The sequence below is a fragment of the Podarcis melisellensis genome (genome assembly GCF_964234715.1).
Source record: "Podarcis melisellensis genome assembly, chromosome: 14".
NCBI classification, from domain to species: Eukaryota; Metazoa; Chordata; class Lepidosauria; order Squamata; family Lacertidae; genus Podarcis; species Podarcis melisellensis.
The window spans coordinates 31,437,065-31,454,259 of NC_138546.1; the positions used below are offsets into that span (position 1 = coordinate 31,437,065).

Here is a 17,195-nt window from a genome sequence, read left to right on the forward strand (position 1 = left end):
GTATCCAAAATGGAGACGTTTCTCAAACAATAGTAGTGTTTTTTTTTCAGCCAGAGCTCACAGGAGCTCAGTTCCGGCACCTCTCAGATAGGTACCACTGCCATTCTAAAAGAGCAAGGGAGAAGCTCGTGGTGAGTTCCTGCACCTACATTTTCTAGAAAAATAGGAGTGATGGTGATTACACACACACACACAAACATGCGCAAGCAAGCAAGCAAGTGAACAGAAACTGTTTCTTACTTCCACGGCGGATGTTGATAACGAGGCTCCCTTTGATTTCTGTGCATCCTTGTAGCAACTCTGCCGACGTGACAGAGTCAATGGTTATCGTCTTTTCAAAGGAGCACACCTTGGGGCAGGGTCCTTCGCAAGGGCTGCAGAACATGCTGTCAGGAGAGAAAGGCAACAAATAATCAGCAAAAACCTGCCATTTTTCAATCAATAGGTTTATTTAATTGAACTTCCCCAAGAAGAAGGAAAAACAAAACAATAGTCAAACAACACAAGTTAAACCATAATAAATCCAAACAATTATGTTCTGTGTGCACTTTTAATGAGGGAGGAGAGAGGAAGGGGAGGAGGAAGTGGTGGGACATTCAAATATATGGCAAGAAGTCCATATGTTTGAGAACTTCCAATTTTTTCCCTCTTTATAGAGGGTCACCTTCTCGTAAGTCGTCAGTTTTTAGTCATGAAGGTAATATAGCTATCATGGCTTTTAGTCCTGATGGCTACCGAATTTTTCGCTCTATAAGACGCACCTTTCCCCTCCTAAAAAGTAAGGGGAAATGTGTGTGTGTCTTATAGAGCGAGTGCAGGTGGGAGGCTCTGCACAGCGCTCCCTTTAAAGAGCCGCGTGGAGCGTGTATGCGACTCTTGGGGGGCTTTTCCCCTTCCCGGGGAGCCTTCATCCCCTGCCAGAGAGAGACTGCGCACAGCTAAGCCAGAAGAGCCAACGGGATTGCAACGCAGCGATCCCACTGGCTGTTCTGGCTTCTGGGATTCAGGATTTTTTCTTCTTGTTTTCCTCTATCAAAAACTAGGTGCGTCTTATGGAGCGAACAATACGGTATATTACCTTCAGTAATGGAGAGAGAAAGGCAGTACACTTTTGCTATGGCTGTTCCTGGATAGGGATATAGCTTGGCCACAATTTACTCTGCACTGAGCAGCTCATAGTTGGGTTACTGCAATATGCTCTATGCAAGGCTACACTTAGGGCTGGTCAGGAGGCTGCAGCTGGTGCAGAGCACAGTGGCTAGGTTCCTTTTTTTACATAAATCACCTTGAGACGATGGTTTAGAAGGCAATTAATAAATAAATGATGATAATAATGATGAAGATGATAATGTCCAGCTCTTGGGTCTCCCAGAGATATCTCCTTGACTAATGTGATAATAGAACGCTGGACCAGATGGAACTCTGCTCTGCTCCAGCAAGGCTGCTCTCTCATTCCTACTGCCAGTTCCTTGGGGGCAGAGACATGACTCTTCTCTGTTTTATGTCAGCTGACTACATGGCTGAGCCACATGGAAATTATTCAAGTCAGCTATCCCCACAGTGAATATACTCCAGTCACTGCCTGTAAGTCCTGGAAGAACTGCTCCCTGCCTTGCAGGCCTTTTCCCACCTGGCCTGGAAGGGTGCGGCCCTGACTGACTCCAGCTACAAAAGCTGAGGCTGCTGAACAGAATCTTGGGCTGGGGCATTGTTTAGGAGGCAGCATTGCTGGGTGGCGGGGTGTGGGTGTGTTGTTGCTGTTAATTTTTTGTAACTTTTATTTCAGATCTTATGGTTTATGTGGAAACTGTCCAATTTGGTTGTGTACTTGATGTTTTGTTTATTGTTTCTAACTACTATTGCTACATTTGGAATTGTGTAATGTTTTATATGTTGTAAGCCACTTTGAGCATGGTCTGAACTTTGTTAAAGCAGCATACAAATTTATTTATTTAATTAATTTGTATACCGCCCTATACCTGCAGGTTATAACATAGAAACACAGAATACATAATCAAAAACAAAAACAACCCAATGATTGATTGATCCTCACACTTATTTCAAGCGCTCTCAGTACATGGCCCTGTTGGTGCATGCCAGAAACCATTAAAAGTAAACACACCAATAATTACCACCCCTTCCCTTGCAGCTATCAGTGCTCATCATGGGAAGGCAAGTGGGGAAGGGAGGAGGGGACACTACAAATTTCATTGGCTTTCAATTCACCACTTCCCATCTTCTCCATTACCACACAGAGGCTCAGATAAAGAGGCTTATGCTTTTTATGAGTGTTTTTAATTGCCTGAAAACTCAAGTAGTCAGAGGCAGCAAGGAAAAAACTTTTCCCAGTAAACACTGGGTTTCTAATGAGGGGCAAAGATCAGTACTTTGCACCTGTATATAAACTAGGAACTCTTTGGGGGGCCAGAGGAAGGTTTGTTTGGATAAATTAACATAAAAAACAGGAGAAGTCAGATGTCAACAGAAAATGAAATCGCTGAACAAATAAAGGCAAACACTCCACATAACTTTTTTTTTTAAAAAAAAAAGTTCAAGAGGAAGGATGGTCTTCATTTATGTAACCACCCACTCATGAGAATGCCAAAGTTTTAATTGTCTTGCACCCAACAAAGTAATATTCTGGGCCTACTTCTGACCCATTAAGTTAGTCTGTCTCTTTTTGCTGCAACAGACTAACATGGTCATCCCTCCAGAATCTGTCACCCAAGCTCTTTGGCCAAAGGTTTAAAAATAAAACACATGCTACAATGCTAAAGGGATTTAGGGGCAAGTTCACACAGATTTTCATTACTTATTGACTACAACACAGAGGAAGTAGTCTGCACACAATAAGTTGATCTGCAGTGGAAGAATACCTGTCCATGGATTGTTCAACTTGCCTCATGGGCACAACACACTTAAAGCATTACTATACCACTTTTAGCAGTCATGGATTCCTCCAAAGAATCCTGGGGGCTGTAGTGTTTTTAAGGGTGCTGATAGTTGTTAGGCGCCCCCCCCCCACCTTCTCCTCCTCAGAGAGCTGAAGTTCCTTAAGGTGGTTTAACAGTCAAGCCCTCTTCCCAGGGAAATAACAAAAGACCCTCATTTTACTCCAACCCTGTTATGTTCCTGCAATAAAAAAGTCTGGTTTCTGTGCACACACCTGCCCATCAACGAGGGCTGACACAGCCATCTCAGGTGGCAGAATTCAAGTGGCGTCTCCAGGCCCACCTCCACTGCCCAAGTGGCTGCAGTGGCTCCCAGCGAGATCTCGCGAGAATCCTACAAAATCATAGAGACCTCCAGAGGTCTGTGACAAAAAACTGTCATGTGATCTTGTCAGAACCCAGAAGCAGTAGCCACGCCAGGAAGCAAGGCTTCGAGAGGGGTGGCAAGGCTGTGGGTGTGCAGTGCAAGCAGAGGGTGGCACATTTCTGTTTCGTCTCAGGCAGCTAAACGGGATGGGCCACCCCTGGTCCGCACATAATTAGTTGGTAAAGGTAAAGGGACTCCTGACCATTAGGTCCAATCGCGGACGACTCTGGGGTTGCAGCGCTCATCTCGCTTTACTGGCCAAGGGAGCCGGTGTACAGCTTCCGGGTCATGTGGCCAGCATGACTAAACTGCTTCTGGCGAACCAGATCAGCACACGGAAACGCCGTTTACCTTCCCGCCGGAGAGGTACCTGTTTATCTACTTGCACTTTGGCATGCTTTCGAACTGCTAGGTTGGCAGGAGCAGGGACTGAGCAACAGGAGCGCACCCCATCACGGGGATTCGAACCACTGACCTTCTGATCCTAACAATTCTCAGCACCCTTAGCAAATGGCACTTCTAGTCCTAGGCTCTGTGGTTTAACCCACAGCGCCACCCGCATCCCATAGTTGGTACATTGGTCAAAAAGCCACACTTTCATAATAAAAGAGGTACTGCATTGTTAATGGAATATTAGAAAATGGGACAGATCCTCTACTGCAATATCCTCCATGTCTGAATAGCCTTTCTCCAACTCTGTTTCCCAAAGAGTACAGCAACTTGCAATGTGTGTGTGTGTGTTACCTTTGAGTATCATTGCGCACAAATCCAGGAGGACAGTCGGACACACACGCATCGTCATGAATCACAAAGCTGTCATATTCGAAGTGTTCCAAGGCCACTTTGGAGCAGGCCTCCTTCGTGATGCAGCGCCAGCCCTCAAACTTGTACGTGTTGAGCGGGCAGGTGGCGACGCAGGTCCCATCGTGGTAGTAGTTACGACAAGCCACACATGCCGAGTTGTTGTTTGGGGCCGTACAGCTTCCCAAGCACTCCGGGTGGCAACATTCATTTTGGTCAGTACAAGCATGTTTGCCACATGAGCTGGGACACACTGTAAGGAGGGAAAAGAGCAAAGCAGCATAAATAAGGGGCACATTATAAGGCATAAACGCAACCCAAACAATGGCACAGCACAGGGGTGGGGAATCTCAGGCCCAGGAGCTGAATGCAGTCCTCTGGGGCTCTCTAACTGCCCCCCCTGCTTTCCCCAGTCCACCCCCCCCCCATGGGACAAGTTTCACACCTAGAGTAATTTTTGCCTGGCTTGAATTCTGATAATGCCTCTTGCTTATCTGGATGAGGGCTAGAGAGCAGTGTGTGAGTGTAGAAGCTAGTCTACTGTACAAAGGTAAAATAAATTACATCTATGACTATAACCTTTGGCCCTGCCCACCACTGGTACATGGCCCGTGGAAGGCTGCCCAAAAGGAAATGCAGCCCTTAGGTGGCAAAGGGTTCTCCACCACTGGCAAAGCACAACCCCCAAATTATCAGTTTAAATTCTGCTTTATCAGACGTATTTATTGATTGATTCATAGTCCATTCTTCTACTCCTAGAGACATAATGGCTAGACTTTTTTTTAAAAAAAAGTATTACAAGACATGTGTACAACAGCGAATACTTTAAAAGAGTTTTAAAACAAAGTTACAATCACAAATGTTTTACAGTTCAATGACAGAGCATCTGCTTTGCATGTAGAAGGTCCCAGTCCTCCCTCTGAAACCCTAGAGACCCTCTACCAGTCCACATGGACAGGGCTGAGGTAGATGGACCAACAGTCTGATGTGGTGTAAGGCAGCTCCCTGTGTTCCCACGTCCTTTTGGCTAGACTTGTCAAGGAAAGAACCTAGGAACCTTCGGCGTGCAAAGCAGGAGTCTGAATGCTGCGCTACAGTTCCTACCCTTTCACTTGCCTCACAGAAGTTACACAGCCTATCAACCTTCCTTTGCAGACATTTCCCCGCTCAAGCAGTTCAGAGTTGTTAGCGAACACTGCATGACATCACAGCAGCCTTAGACACAGGCGGCTGCGAGTTTTCTTATTTTTGTCTTCAGCTAAAGATAGTAAATGACCATTCGAAGTATTACTTTGAACGAGTAGTTTAAATAAGTCAACCGGTGTTAACCTGACATCATAAAGGCTCTCTGCTTGGATGCCAGATTTGCTAGCCTGCAGTGGGCTTCGCCTCAGCTCAGTGTACGTAAATATTAGAAGTCTCCAAGGCTATTAAGGGATTTCATTAGCAGCTCCAGACAGCGCGTCTTGCAAGCAGATGGATTGCTGCTCCCCACGAGTGCCAAAACGTAAGATTTAGTATGGTAACAAGATTTCCCGTTTACACAAGGATATCAAGCAAAGCCGCAGACACATGGATATATACCATGCCTTTAGAGCTCAGCTTGTGGTACCTAAAATATTATGTACCTTGATGCACACTTATTTAGGGTGATTTGCAAATAAAAACAAAAACCTACAACACTGCCTGGGTCATCCACACCATCTACACCAAACTAATCTGGCATCAATGAGCTGAACAGCACAGTTACACAAGGTTCTCTTGCATCGCTCATATTTCAGAAAGCATAAAAAGCTACAATACAACCAGAACAGGCTGTTTCTAACACAAGCTGCGTTTATACCGAGCCCCTCTGGTTTCCTGGCCTCAATTTTTGTCCTTCTATCATTTTAAGTACATGAGAGAGTCCTTACTAGATCAGACCAAAAGCCCATCTAGCACAGCATCCTGCTTTCCACAATGGCGAACCAGATCTTTGTGGAAAGACTACAAGCAGGACATGGGTAATATCCTGCAACTTTCCCCAGCATTTCAGAGAGTGAACATTCCCAGCCCCTCCCAGGGAATGAACCTGGGACCGTCTGCACACAGCTCTTCGGCGGAACTGAAGCCCATTTGTGTTAACTTTAAACCACCAGTCTTCGTCTTAACACTCTCTTCGAAAATATGCTTTTTAACGTGTGCCTTGAAATATTTATTTTATTGTGAAGTCATTCTGTCTCTAGTTAGAAGGCTCAAGTAACAGGTGATTTGAAAGTCCCCCTAATAGGAATAAGATCAAGACTGCAACTTTGGAACATCACAAGGCTATTATATGGCAAAGCATGGGAAAGTACCTGCAAACTGACAGAGCAGAAAAATCTGGGAACTGAGGTTGATTAATTGCCCGTGGTGATAATTATCAAGAAGAGTCAGTTAACAGCTTATGTAAAAAAGACAATTTAATACTTCAGGTGTTGGAGTGGGCTACTCATGTTATAAAAAAAATAGTTCGGAGAAAGGATAGCTAAGAATGGAAAATGCAAAAGGAAAAAAAGTTATTTTGAAATGTATGTGAAATTAAATTAGTGTACTGGTTAGTGTTTGGACTAGAATGTAAGAGACCAAGGTTCACCTGGCCATGTAGCTCGCTGGGTGACCTAAGGTTAGTGAAAGCCTCTCCATCCAACCTACCTCAGAGGATTGTTGTGGAGATTAAATGGAAAGGGGGGAGGTCCATGTAAAGTGCCTTGAGCAATATTTGGCTATAAATGCATTAAAAAAGAATAAATAAATAAATAAATAAATGGGGTGCTTTTCCTCTTTTATTGTTGTATATAGTTTTGCTTTGTTTATAAAGAGAGTCCTCTCTGCCTTGAGACTCTGAGGAGAGAGAGAAGGGTAAACATACAAATGAAGCAATTTCTCACATTCCTAAAAAAAGGAAATTACTTAAAAGAAAAAAGGGGGGCAGTTTCAGTATTAGGGGGACCATACTACTGCCTTTTGAACACAAGACTGTGTCGTGGGAAGACCTCTCCGTAAATTATTTGTTGAAGCATAACAGAGCAAATACACCAAGTTTTCTGGAATGCCTCAAAAGGTCGCCATGACTTCACCAAGGCTGAAACGGAACAATCAGGTGAATAAACAGTCAGTTGGAGGGAATGAAGAAACGTAGCCAGCAGCGTAAGACGCCTGGCAAGCGAAGGCCACAGCCTCCGCCAAGATTGGCAGGGCGCCAGTCGCACGCGGGCAGACACAGAGTTGCCAAGTGTGGTGGTTTTTTTCTTTTTTCTTTTTAGTTTTTAAAAGAAATATTCTTCCCTTTCTTGTAAAATGATAGTCAAGTCTTCCCTTTGCTCTCGCCAAGCCCTATCCTTCCCACAAACCCCAAAATTAAAACAAATCCCCATCCAATTGAATACTTCAACAAAACTTTTGTCTCAAGGAGGGAATTCAGAAGGTGACGAGCATTTGTATATGACTATGCATTTGTATATGAGCTGTGTATATGAACATGGCTGATTTTGCTCACCAAAAGTGGAATTTGGAAATACTAACTCGTATTAAATCTTGGAAGAGGCTGTTTTCTAACTACCTGCTTGACATCATCCTACAGAAATTGCCCTTCAGAACATATTATTGTATTCATTCAGTGCATTTTAAATGTCTTAAGTCAGAGGTTATCAACATGGCACCTATGGGTGCCAGGATGCCCAATAGTACCACCTACAGTGCCCAGTCGAAGGTCTGTTAAATATCCCTTCAAAAATCCACAATATATGAGAGGCTATCTGCTCTTCCTACACAGTTCCTGTTTGTACTGAATGGGCCTCTCCTACACTGAACACACTCAACCCTTAAATATGCCCACATTTAACTGGATGCCAGTTAAATGGATCCCTCTTCTGAACAAAAGACAGATGGAAAGAGCCTCCCCATCCCACCCATTCATGGGATAGCTGACTGAGAGGCAGGAATTCCCACACCACTTTGTGGCCTTGTTACTTTTTCTGCTCTTTTAGATGTGGGATCGATTATGCTACGTCTTCAGGGCAGCCATTTTGTGCTATGTCATGCCCTCCCCCCTCAGGACAGCCATTTTGACTGGCATCCACAGCACCGTCTCAAAATTCCCAATGTAGGGATTAGGGATGGAGGAGGAAATTCCAAATGTTCCTATTAGCTCAAAAAGGTTGGCGACCCATCTTAATTGCTATTGTACACGACCTTAGGAATGTGTATAACCACCCTGCAAGACAGAACAGCAAGTGGTAAAATGGCAGGCATTTTGGGGTAATGCACACAGGGTTAGACTGCATGCCATAAAACAATTCTGCCCTAAGGCTATTGATTTGTGGCTTAGCCCGATTTTGAACCAGTGTCTGTCTGGACCAAGCCCAATGACTCTTGTCCTACATTGGCTCGCTAAGAAAAAGAGGAATGCAGGGTGGGGGTGTAGAGTGAAGGGGTATGAAGAAAACTGGGACATCTCTCTCTTCCTTTCCCTCTCTCACATGCCCACACCCATTTCTGATGATTCATGGACCTAGCTGAAATGCAAATCGAGCTTGTGAAATTATACATATTCATTCAGTTGCAAGTAGCAGCATGTCCCAACGTGGAGCAAAGAAATAGCCATTGCTTTCTTGAGGAGTTTTCCAAGATCCTCCTCTAGTTCTAAACAAGAGTCACACATCAAACACACAAAGTTACTATCTATACCACCCTGAGAACTACATTTCCCAGAGTGGTTTAACAATCATCCCTCTTCACAGGGAATTGTGGGAAATGTAGTTCTGTGAGGGGAATGGCGTCTCCTACTAAATATCAGTACTCTTAACAGACTACATTTCCCACAATTCTTTTGGGGATGCCATGACGGTTTGAAGTGGTACCATAGGGCTTTAAATGAATGCCCTGAATGTGGCCTAACTTTGCATACTCCCCGTCGTCCTCCTGCCTCACTGGGTAAATCCTCCTCTTCACCGGAGCAGCTTAATAAAGAAAGAGAGGGGGTGGGTGGGATAAAAGCCATGACATTTCTGTGAGGAGGAACTCACAGGAGGAAAGTGTCATAACACCAAACATGAGAACACTGAATGGCTTCCTTTTGCTTCCTGATAATTAAACCACAATTAGAAGATTTCTTGAAGAAGGTGGTGGTCAGGGGAGAACAGGGTGGGAAAGGAGTAATCGCCTGCTAGGTCCTTATTTATAGCTTTTTATTCTCACCGTCACGGGTGCTAAGAACTGCAAGCAATTATCTGCTCTTGCTTTAAACTCCAGAGTTTGCACACAACTGCTTGCACTTGCAAAGAGCATAGAAAGATTCTGCTGAACCCGAGAGAGTCCCAACAGCAAACTCAGGGCATGCTGTCTACCATCCAAGAATTACATTTGACCCAAATACATTTCAGGAACCACCATATGTTCCCTGTTTACATCCTACCAGAGCCACTCTTATCCAACAGAGGCTTCCAAGATATTCTGAGGATCTTCCCACATAGCAGTTCCTCCCTCCTGCTACCACTTACATTTCCAGAATTAACAACATCTGGTTGGGGGAGTTACATTTGAGACTTGTACTAATACATACAGACCCCTAATCGAATTAAGCTTTACAAAACTTGCCAATTAATTGCCTTGCTTTCAATTGGTTGACTGGGGTGACTGGTTGAAATACCAACCTACTGAGGATTTAACAAGAACAATGAAAATATTAACAATGAAGTACCGAACATCTTAGAACTGGACATCAGCAAGTGGTTCACTAGCCTGGAGGAGAATTGCATCAGTAACATTACTGTAATTCAGTAAAATATAACACTATCATTAAATGGAACCCAAAGTTCCTGGAGACAAAGTATTTCAGAATGCCAGAAGGTTTTATTTTATAAAGCTTAAAATAATCAAGTTAAGAACCTAACCTAAAGCAACACTTCAAATATTTTTTTTTTTTGGGGGGGGGAGGGAATAATAAAGTCACTATAGATATTTGCACTGACAAATTCCTTACAGAGTTAAGAAATCTCATATTGATCAAGTAAGTCACAGTCTTGCATATATTGCTAAATACAGTATTATGTGTTTTTTTAAAAAAGTTACAAAAATTCAACTTTTGTTGGGGCAAGTGACAGATCCTTGGATGGGGTAGGAGGTGACATTCAAAATGTTTCTGTATCTTGAATATTTGAAAGTTGTTTTTTATATTTTCAGCTGTTTTATATAGGCCTTTGTATTGTAAATTGCTTCCGGATGTCTTGTGGGAAGTGAGCTTTAAATGAAATAGCAATTCCCATCATCCCTTGCCATTGGCCATACTTGCTGGGACTGATGGGAGTTGTAGTCCAGCAACATCTAGAGGGCCAAAGGTTCACCACACCCAAGCCATGCTAGCTCTCAGTCAGCCACATGGCTAGAGCCTACAGCTATGCTGTCGCCCACCCAAAACATTTAAGCAGCAGGCCACGTGGCAAATGATTCTCAAAAGCAGACCCCTAGCTATGAGCAGACTTCTCCCCGACTAAGGAAAAGATACTGGGCCCTTTCCTTATGGGACTGAGCTAAGGAGACTGAAGGCCTTGCAGACAGAAATTTTTTTCCACCAGGTGGAACGTTTAATATTGCTACAAGGTTGACATATCATTTGGTGTTTACCAGAAGAGATTGGGAAGGGAAAAAGACAGTGTGTATATGTGTGTGAGAGAAAGCAAAGAAAGCACACTCTTGTACAGAACATATATTTTATCAATATTTTATAATCTCCGTTAATCCACGTTTCTCGTGGCTGATGTTCTAAAAAAAGGAAGGAGATCCTCCTATGAATTTTAAAACCCCACCAACTATAAAAACTTGATGAGTTGCTTTAAATGCAAAGCTGTTTCAATATTCCTTATAAGTTTATTAAACTCTCAACTGTCCGGCCATGACTAATGAAAGTGGAATTGAGACGGTATTCTATATTTATCGCTCCACTGCTTGTTTGTGCCCAGGGCCCCATTTTTACACTTTGTTGCTGTGTGCAGAGCTATGCGAGGTATTGTGGGCTCCCAAACTTTGCTGATTTCCTAACAAGGCAGGTTTGTGTCCCAGGGAGAAACAAACCCGGGGCTGTTTTTGTTTTTTTGCAAAAGAGAAGCCTTAACTGAGGCAGCGTCTTCAAACTCAAACACACAAAGTGGGTTTTGGCAGTACATCTCAGACCTGGTACCAGAGACCATTTATGTGTAAATTACATGCCTCATATACAGCTCTACATCAAAATGTCTGAAAGATAATTCCTTTTCTACTTTTTGTTTCTCTCTATAGTTCTGTTAATTTAAAATGGTTTGGGCTGAAAGTGTACAATTTGGGGTAGGAGACGTTTTTAAATCTTCTGTACTGTGTCAAGCTGTAAGTCATGAGGGAATCTCTAGCCCTCCAGGGCCACATTCACTATACATCTGAAGTACTATAAAGTCGCTTTAAGTAGTTATGGATTCCCCCCAAAGAATTCTGGAACTGTAGTTTGTTAAGGCTGTTGAGAACTATTGGGAGATCCTTACTCCCCTTCACTGAGTTATAGTACTCTTAAACTACAGCTCCCAGAATTCTTTGGGGGGAAAGCCATTACCGTTTAAAGTGGTACCATAGCGCTTTAATTTTTTTGATGTGAACTACAACTCTCATAATCATTGGCCATGCTGACCAGGGCTGGTGGTAGTTGTAGTTCATCAACTTCTGGTGGGGCCAAAAGTTTTCAATCCCTGCTACTGCTTATCAACATATAATACTGATAGAAGTACTAAAACATATTGCCCAACTATATTCAATACAACATTATTGAATAGGTGAGAAATGCAACCAAAAAGATGCATTTGGCCACCAGGAGCTTCTAATTCAGCCTTCCCCCAATCTGATAACCTCGATGTGTTTTGGAATACAACTCCAAACACCCCCAGCTTCTAACTCAGCCTTCCATGCTGCATGGGGCTAATTACTTGTCTTTCTGGCCCATTTCAGCCTCACAGACTAAGGCCACGGGTAGCAGAGTGTGGAACAATGCATATGACTTCTACAGAGGACTATATTCCAACCACACAAAAGGCAGAGGTTTCCACACACAGGCGTCCCTCCTAGGCAAGCAAAGGGCAAGTGTGGGCAAGCTGCTGGCCATCCAGATGTTGCTAAATGACAATACCATTAACAGGCCATTGGCCATGTTTGCTGGCATTGATGGGAGCTGTAGATCAGCAACCTCTAGAGGACTGCAAGTTGGGATAAGACAGAATCAGGGTTCAAGGGCATTTTCCAGTAAAGCAAAAGCACTCCTGTAGGGCAGGGAGCAGGGCCAGTGAGGGGGACAGGCCAGGGCACCTCCCTATTCCTGATCTAGGCCAACACTGACTGGCAGCAGCTTTCCAGGGTCTCAGGCAATGAGGGAGCAGGAGAGACAGACATTTCCCATTACGTGCTTCATGAAATGAAGACGTTGGAACGTTCTGCATGCAAAACAACTGCTCTAGTCACCAATAAACGGTACTTCCTTCTCACGCAAGGAAGTGTTGTTTTTCTTTTTAAAAAAAATAATAATGTGAAATTCCTCCACCTACAGTCTCAAGCAGTGCATTCCTGAAACAGTTTTACCACCTCATTTGCAATTAAGCTGCCATGGTGTCCAAGTCCACACTTGGTCCCCTTACCCAAATCCTAGAATGCTTCCTTCTTCAAAACACAGACGGCCCCACATACATGCAGCTCTGTACCAAGCCGCACCCCCCCTCCCAAAAAACCCCAAGTTCAAGTGAACTCATCTGCGAGTTTTGAAAAGAAAGGAAAACTTCCAGAGCAAGTTCTGGCAAGCGATGCCAACCTCAGAACATGTTTTGCAAACAATTAGGAACCCCTGAAACAAAACAAAAAGAGCCATAGGCTGAAGTCATTACGGGGATAATTAGCAATAGAGTCATACCAGTCCTATTTTGCTTGTAAATTCAGCTCCCATTATAAAAGAAAGAGCTGAAAAACAGCCATCCCACCCTCTCTTTCATCCCTGGATTAAGGCAACTGTTCCCAAGTAGAGATGAGTATTGCAGATACCCATGTGTGAGGGCTGGGTAGCAATCACGCAGCAGCACCCCCCCCCCCTTATGCAAGCGAGACTGTGCTGGAGGCTCCAAAAGAGGTAATTCATTAGATGTAAAAACATGGACTGTTCCTTTGCTGGGTTTTAAAAACCCCACAAAAAACATATGTCAGGGTATAATGTAATGATTAGTGATGGGGACGTAGGCAGAGATATAGGGTTGCATCAAATATTAGTCATACTCCACAGGAGACCTACTGCAATTCATGGATGACTAAGGCCACATTCACACATTCACACCATACATTTAAAGCACTATGATACCACTTTAAACAACCATGGCATCTCCCACAGAATTATGGGAACTGTAGCTTGATAAGGTTGCTGATAGTTGCTAGGTAACTCCTGTTCCCTTCCCAAGCTACAATTCCTAGAATTTCATGGGAAGGAGGTTTGCCTGTTAAACCACTCTGGAAATTGTAGCCTCTGAAAGGAACAGGGGCCTCCCCACAATTTTCAGCACCTTTAACAAACCACTACTCCCAGAATTATCCGGGGGGGGGGGGAGAGAGAGATAGTCCTGACTGTTTAAAATGTAGTTACAGGATAACACTTTAAATGTACAGTATAAATGTGACTTGATGTGGGTTGGTTAATTTTAATAGGTCCACTCCCAAAAACCATTTAGCTGGACACAAGCCACCAAATTCAAAGAAAGCATTTTTATAGATGAGTTAAGAGGGTTGAACTAAAAAAAAAATCCTCCTGCCAAAAGCTTTTCAAACTGTAAATGTTCAAAAATAATGAAACTTTAAACTTAATGCTCTAAATGGCAGCCCACTGATCCAAAACAGTCTAATGCAGGAGTTGTGAACCTTTGGCTTTCCAGATTTTGCTGAACCATTATCTCTGGCATTGGGCCATGCTGACTGGGGGCCGGTGGACATGGGATTTGTAGGCACACTTGGTTGGTGAAATCCATCCATACCTCTTTGCCCTCTCTCAATATTCGTGGAAGGCTGTAGCTCGCTGATGGGGCATCTGCTTTTGTTTAGAAACTCAACTATAACAAACTGTTTCAAGCCAAACTGAATTTTCTTCATTTGCATCATTAACTGTGCTTATGCAAATACGTTTGCCCCGATTGTACATAACAACATACAGGTAGTGTTACAAGTGGTACTGTGACTTGCATTATTGAAAAGAAAACCAGAAGCCCTTGAAATATGAAGAATGCCTTCTCCCCCAATATTCTAGAATCTAGACAGACAACTTACCGAAAGGGGGTGGGGGAGAGAGGCACAAACTGGGGCTGGTGATTTAAAACCTGCATTTAAAGACCAAAAAACACTAGCATGCGAGTCTTCGCAACAAAACACACCAGGGAAAGAAACAGCCCTATAACTAATTGGAATAAGTTGGGAGAAGAGACCTGGTTAATCTACTAATCAATCAGTCTCGTAATATGTACATATAAGAATCATCCTAATGGCTGAAAGGGAAGAGATAAAAGACGCAGGTCCCTTCATATTCTTTTACGCTGAAGCCCTGGACAGGCCACATGACATGGTTGTTTATGAGTCTGGAGCAGAGTCACATGATACGCTGCCAACACCTCCTCCTCCTCCTGCCTCCTCCTGCCTTACACAAGGCTTTACAGCTTTGCCAACACAAACAGCAATGACCTGCTTATAAGGAGGCGGGTAGGAAATCTCGGGGCAGTGATGCTGTCTCAACACATCAACCAGGATGCATTGCAGGGAACTTCCACTGCAATCCAAGGACAATGAAATTCAGAGAATTGGAAGCTTTCATGCACAGCTCAACTCTCCCACAAATGTGCATCATGTCTATCCATTTAAACAAAACTTTGAATCTTAGATTCAGTCACACTTCTAAAGCGGGGGGGGGGGGAGAGAGAGAGAGAGAGAGAGAGAGAGAGAGAGAGAGAGGAAGGAAGGAAGGAAGGAAGGAAGGAAGGAAGGAAGGAAGGAAGGAAGGAAGGAAGGAAGGAAGGAAGGAAGGAAGGAAGGAAGATGCATAAATACATTTGCACTATATTTAAAGGTTGCATTATTTTTTAGGAAAGCGTTTTCAAAAAATGTGTTAGTAGGATATATCATAGCTGTTTCCGTGCATTATCACACAAGACTCACATACAAATCCACTGCATAAATCCATCAACTGACATGCACTGTGCCTATTTTCAAAAATACAACAGTAACTGGGTCAAGGAATGTTCTTTAATCTGTTTGCATATAGAAGGGTAGCAAAAGGAGAAAGGAAGTAATTTTGCCTATTGCTGATTATGACAGGAGGACTCATGAGGTAGGAGAGAACAACTTCTGCCATGAGGAAGAGGTAGTCAACATGATGGCATCCAAATGTTGTTGGACTACAACTCCCATCATCCCTGACCACCAACCAAGTTTACTATGGCTGATGGGTTATGTGGGGAGGGGGGAGAGAATATGCTTTAATATTAAACAGATTTCCATTCTAGATGTGAGAACTAGCATAGCACAGTAGGTGATAAGTACCCAGTTCAAATCTCTACTCTGCATGAACACACTGCCATCTACAAGGGTGGATTGGGCCAGTTGACATACATTTGCAAACCCTCCCCTTGATTGGTGATCCACAACTTTTCCTCCAGATAAATGAAGAAGGATGTGGTGACTGCAATACTGATATACACCCAACCCACAACGCCATTGGGAAGGTATGGAGACACACACACAAACTATTGCTGGAACTGCTACATTTGTTTTTAACCGGACACACTGCAGGTCAATGCAGAATTAATCTGCAACGTGCTTTCATTTTTGGAATCAAACTAGTTTCTCAAGATCTACAAACGCAGTAGATCTACATTTTGTGTACACTACAAACTGTAAACTGCCATGTAATCTTCGGATGAAGGGCAGCATAGAAATTTTATATATAACCAAGTACTTCATGCCAATTGATTCTAGAAAAACATGTGTGCACATGGCCAGCGTCTACCCCTGAATAACTAGATAAAGAATGTGGAACGCTTCAACATCTGAAAGCTATAGGCAAAGGTAGCAGCATTATTATTTTGTCATTATATAAAATTATTCTTGAGATGTACCTTCCATCTCTTCAATGCTATAGAGAAAACATGAACAGTTTCTAACTATTTATTTGAAGTGATGGCCTGCTTTTCTTCAATTTGTGTGCCCTGGAAGCCTTATTGGGATGAGTATAAATAATTAAATGCCAAGTTAAATGCAGGGTTTTCAGTGTCTATGTTCTTTCATCACTTTTTATTATTTAAAAAACCAACAACCAAAGAATCCCAGCCACTCAGAGATAAATCGTGTATAGAAAGGAAATCCTTCTGGATTTTTTAAAAGATGCCTCCATAATCCATTCAACACATATTGTACTACAGATTCCAGAAAGGTTGTTTTCCAGCCAACATTTGTTTCATATTCATAAAAATCGTCAATGACAGGGAACAGAAGACAGAGGCAGGCCCATTAAAGCAGCCTGGAACACAGAGAAATACTACAGTCTCTCTCCCACACCTCCTATTGCTGCATGTGGTTATCAGACTTGCCTTCTTACTTAATCTGCCGGATTTTCTTTGCCTCGTTTATTGTCAACATTGCTCCTAAAACGTCTAGACGGAACAAAAAGTTCCATTAGCTTGCTTTTGCCACGCACATCCCTACGTCTGGTCAAAGCCAAACCCTGCGAGGGTGGGGTGGGGTGGGGAGGGAAGGGAAAGAGAAGCTAGAACTTAAATGAAGATAAGCAAGGGCTTTTGAAAAGCTGGCAGGGGGGGTCGGGTAAAGTGGCCTTGCATTTTATTTTAATTGTCTTGTGATTTTTATATCTTGGCAATGTGCTCACTCAAGCAAATTAATTCAATCTATTTATTATTACAGAGCATTATTATTTACTATAATCACTGCACTCAGAGAGCTGCAGATTCTCAGTAACGCCTTTAATGGACTTGTAAGGTAGGCCAGACCAGCAACATCCCCACATTTCGTAT

General features: G+C 43.2%; 1 protein-coding gene across 1 annotated transcript in view; it reads right to left on the reverse strand.

Annotated features, from left to right (window-relative positions):
* IGF1R (insulin like growth factor 1 receptor) overlaps positions 1-17,195 on the reverse strand; it is a 181,499-nt gene that overhangs the window by 53,931 nt on the left and 110,373 nt on the right. The window contains exons 3-4 of the mRNA XM_081888411.1: positions 4,063-4,372; positions 241-386 (exon numbers count right to left, since the gene is read on the reverse strand). Of these exons, the coding sequence (XP_081744537.1) occupies positions 241-386; positions 4,063-4,372 (456 nt within the window). The remainder of the gene's footprint in view (positions 1-240; positions 387-4,062; positions 4,373-17,195) is intronic.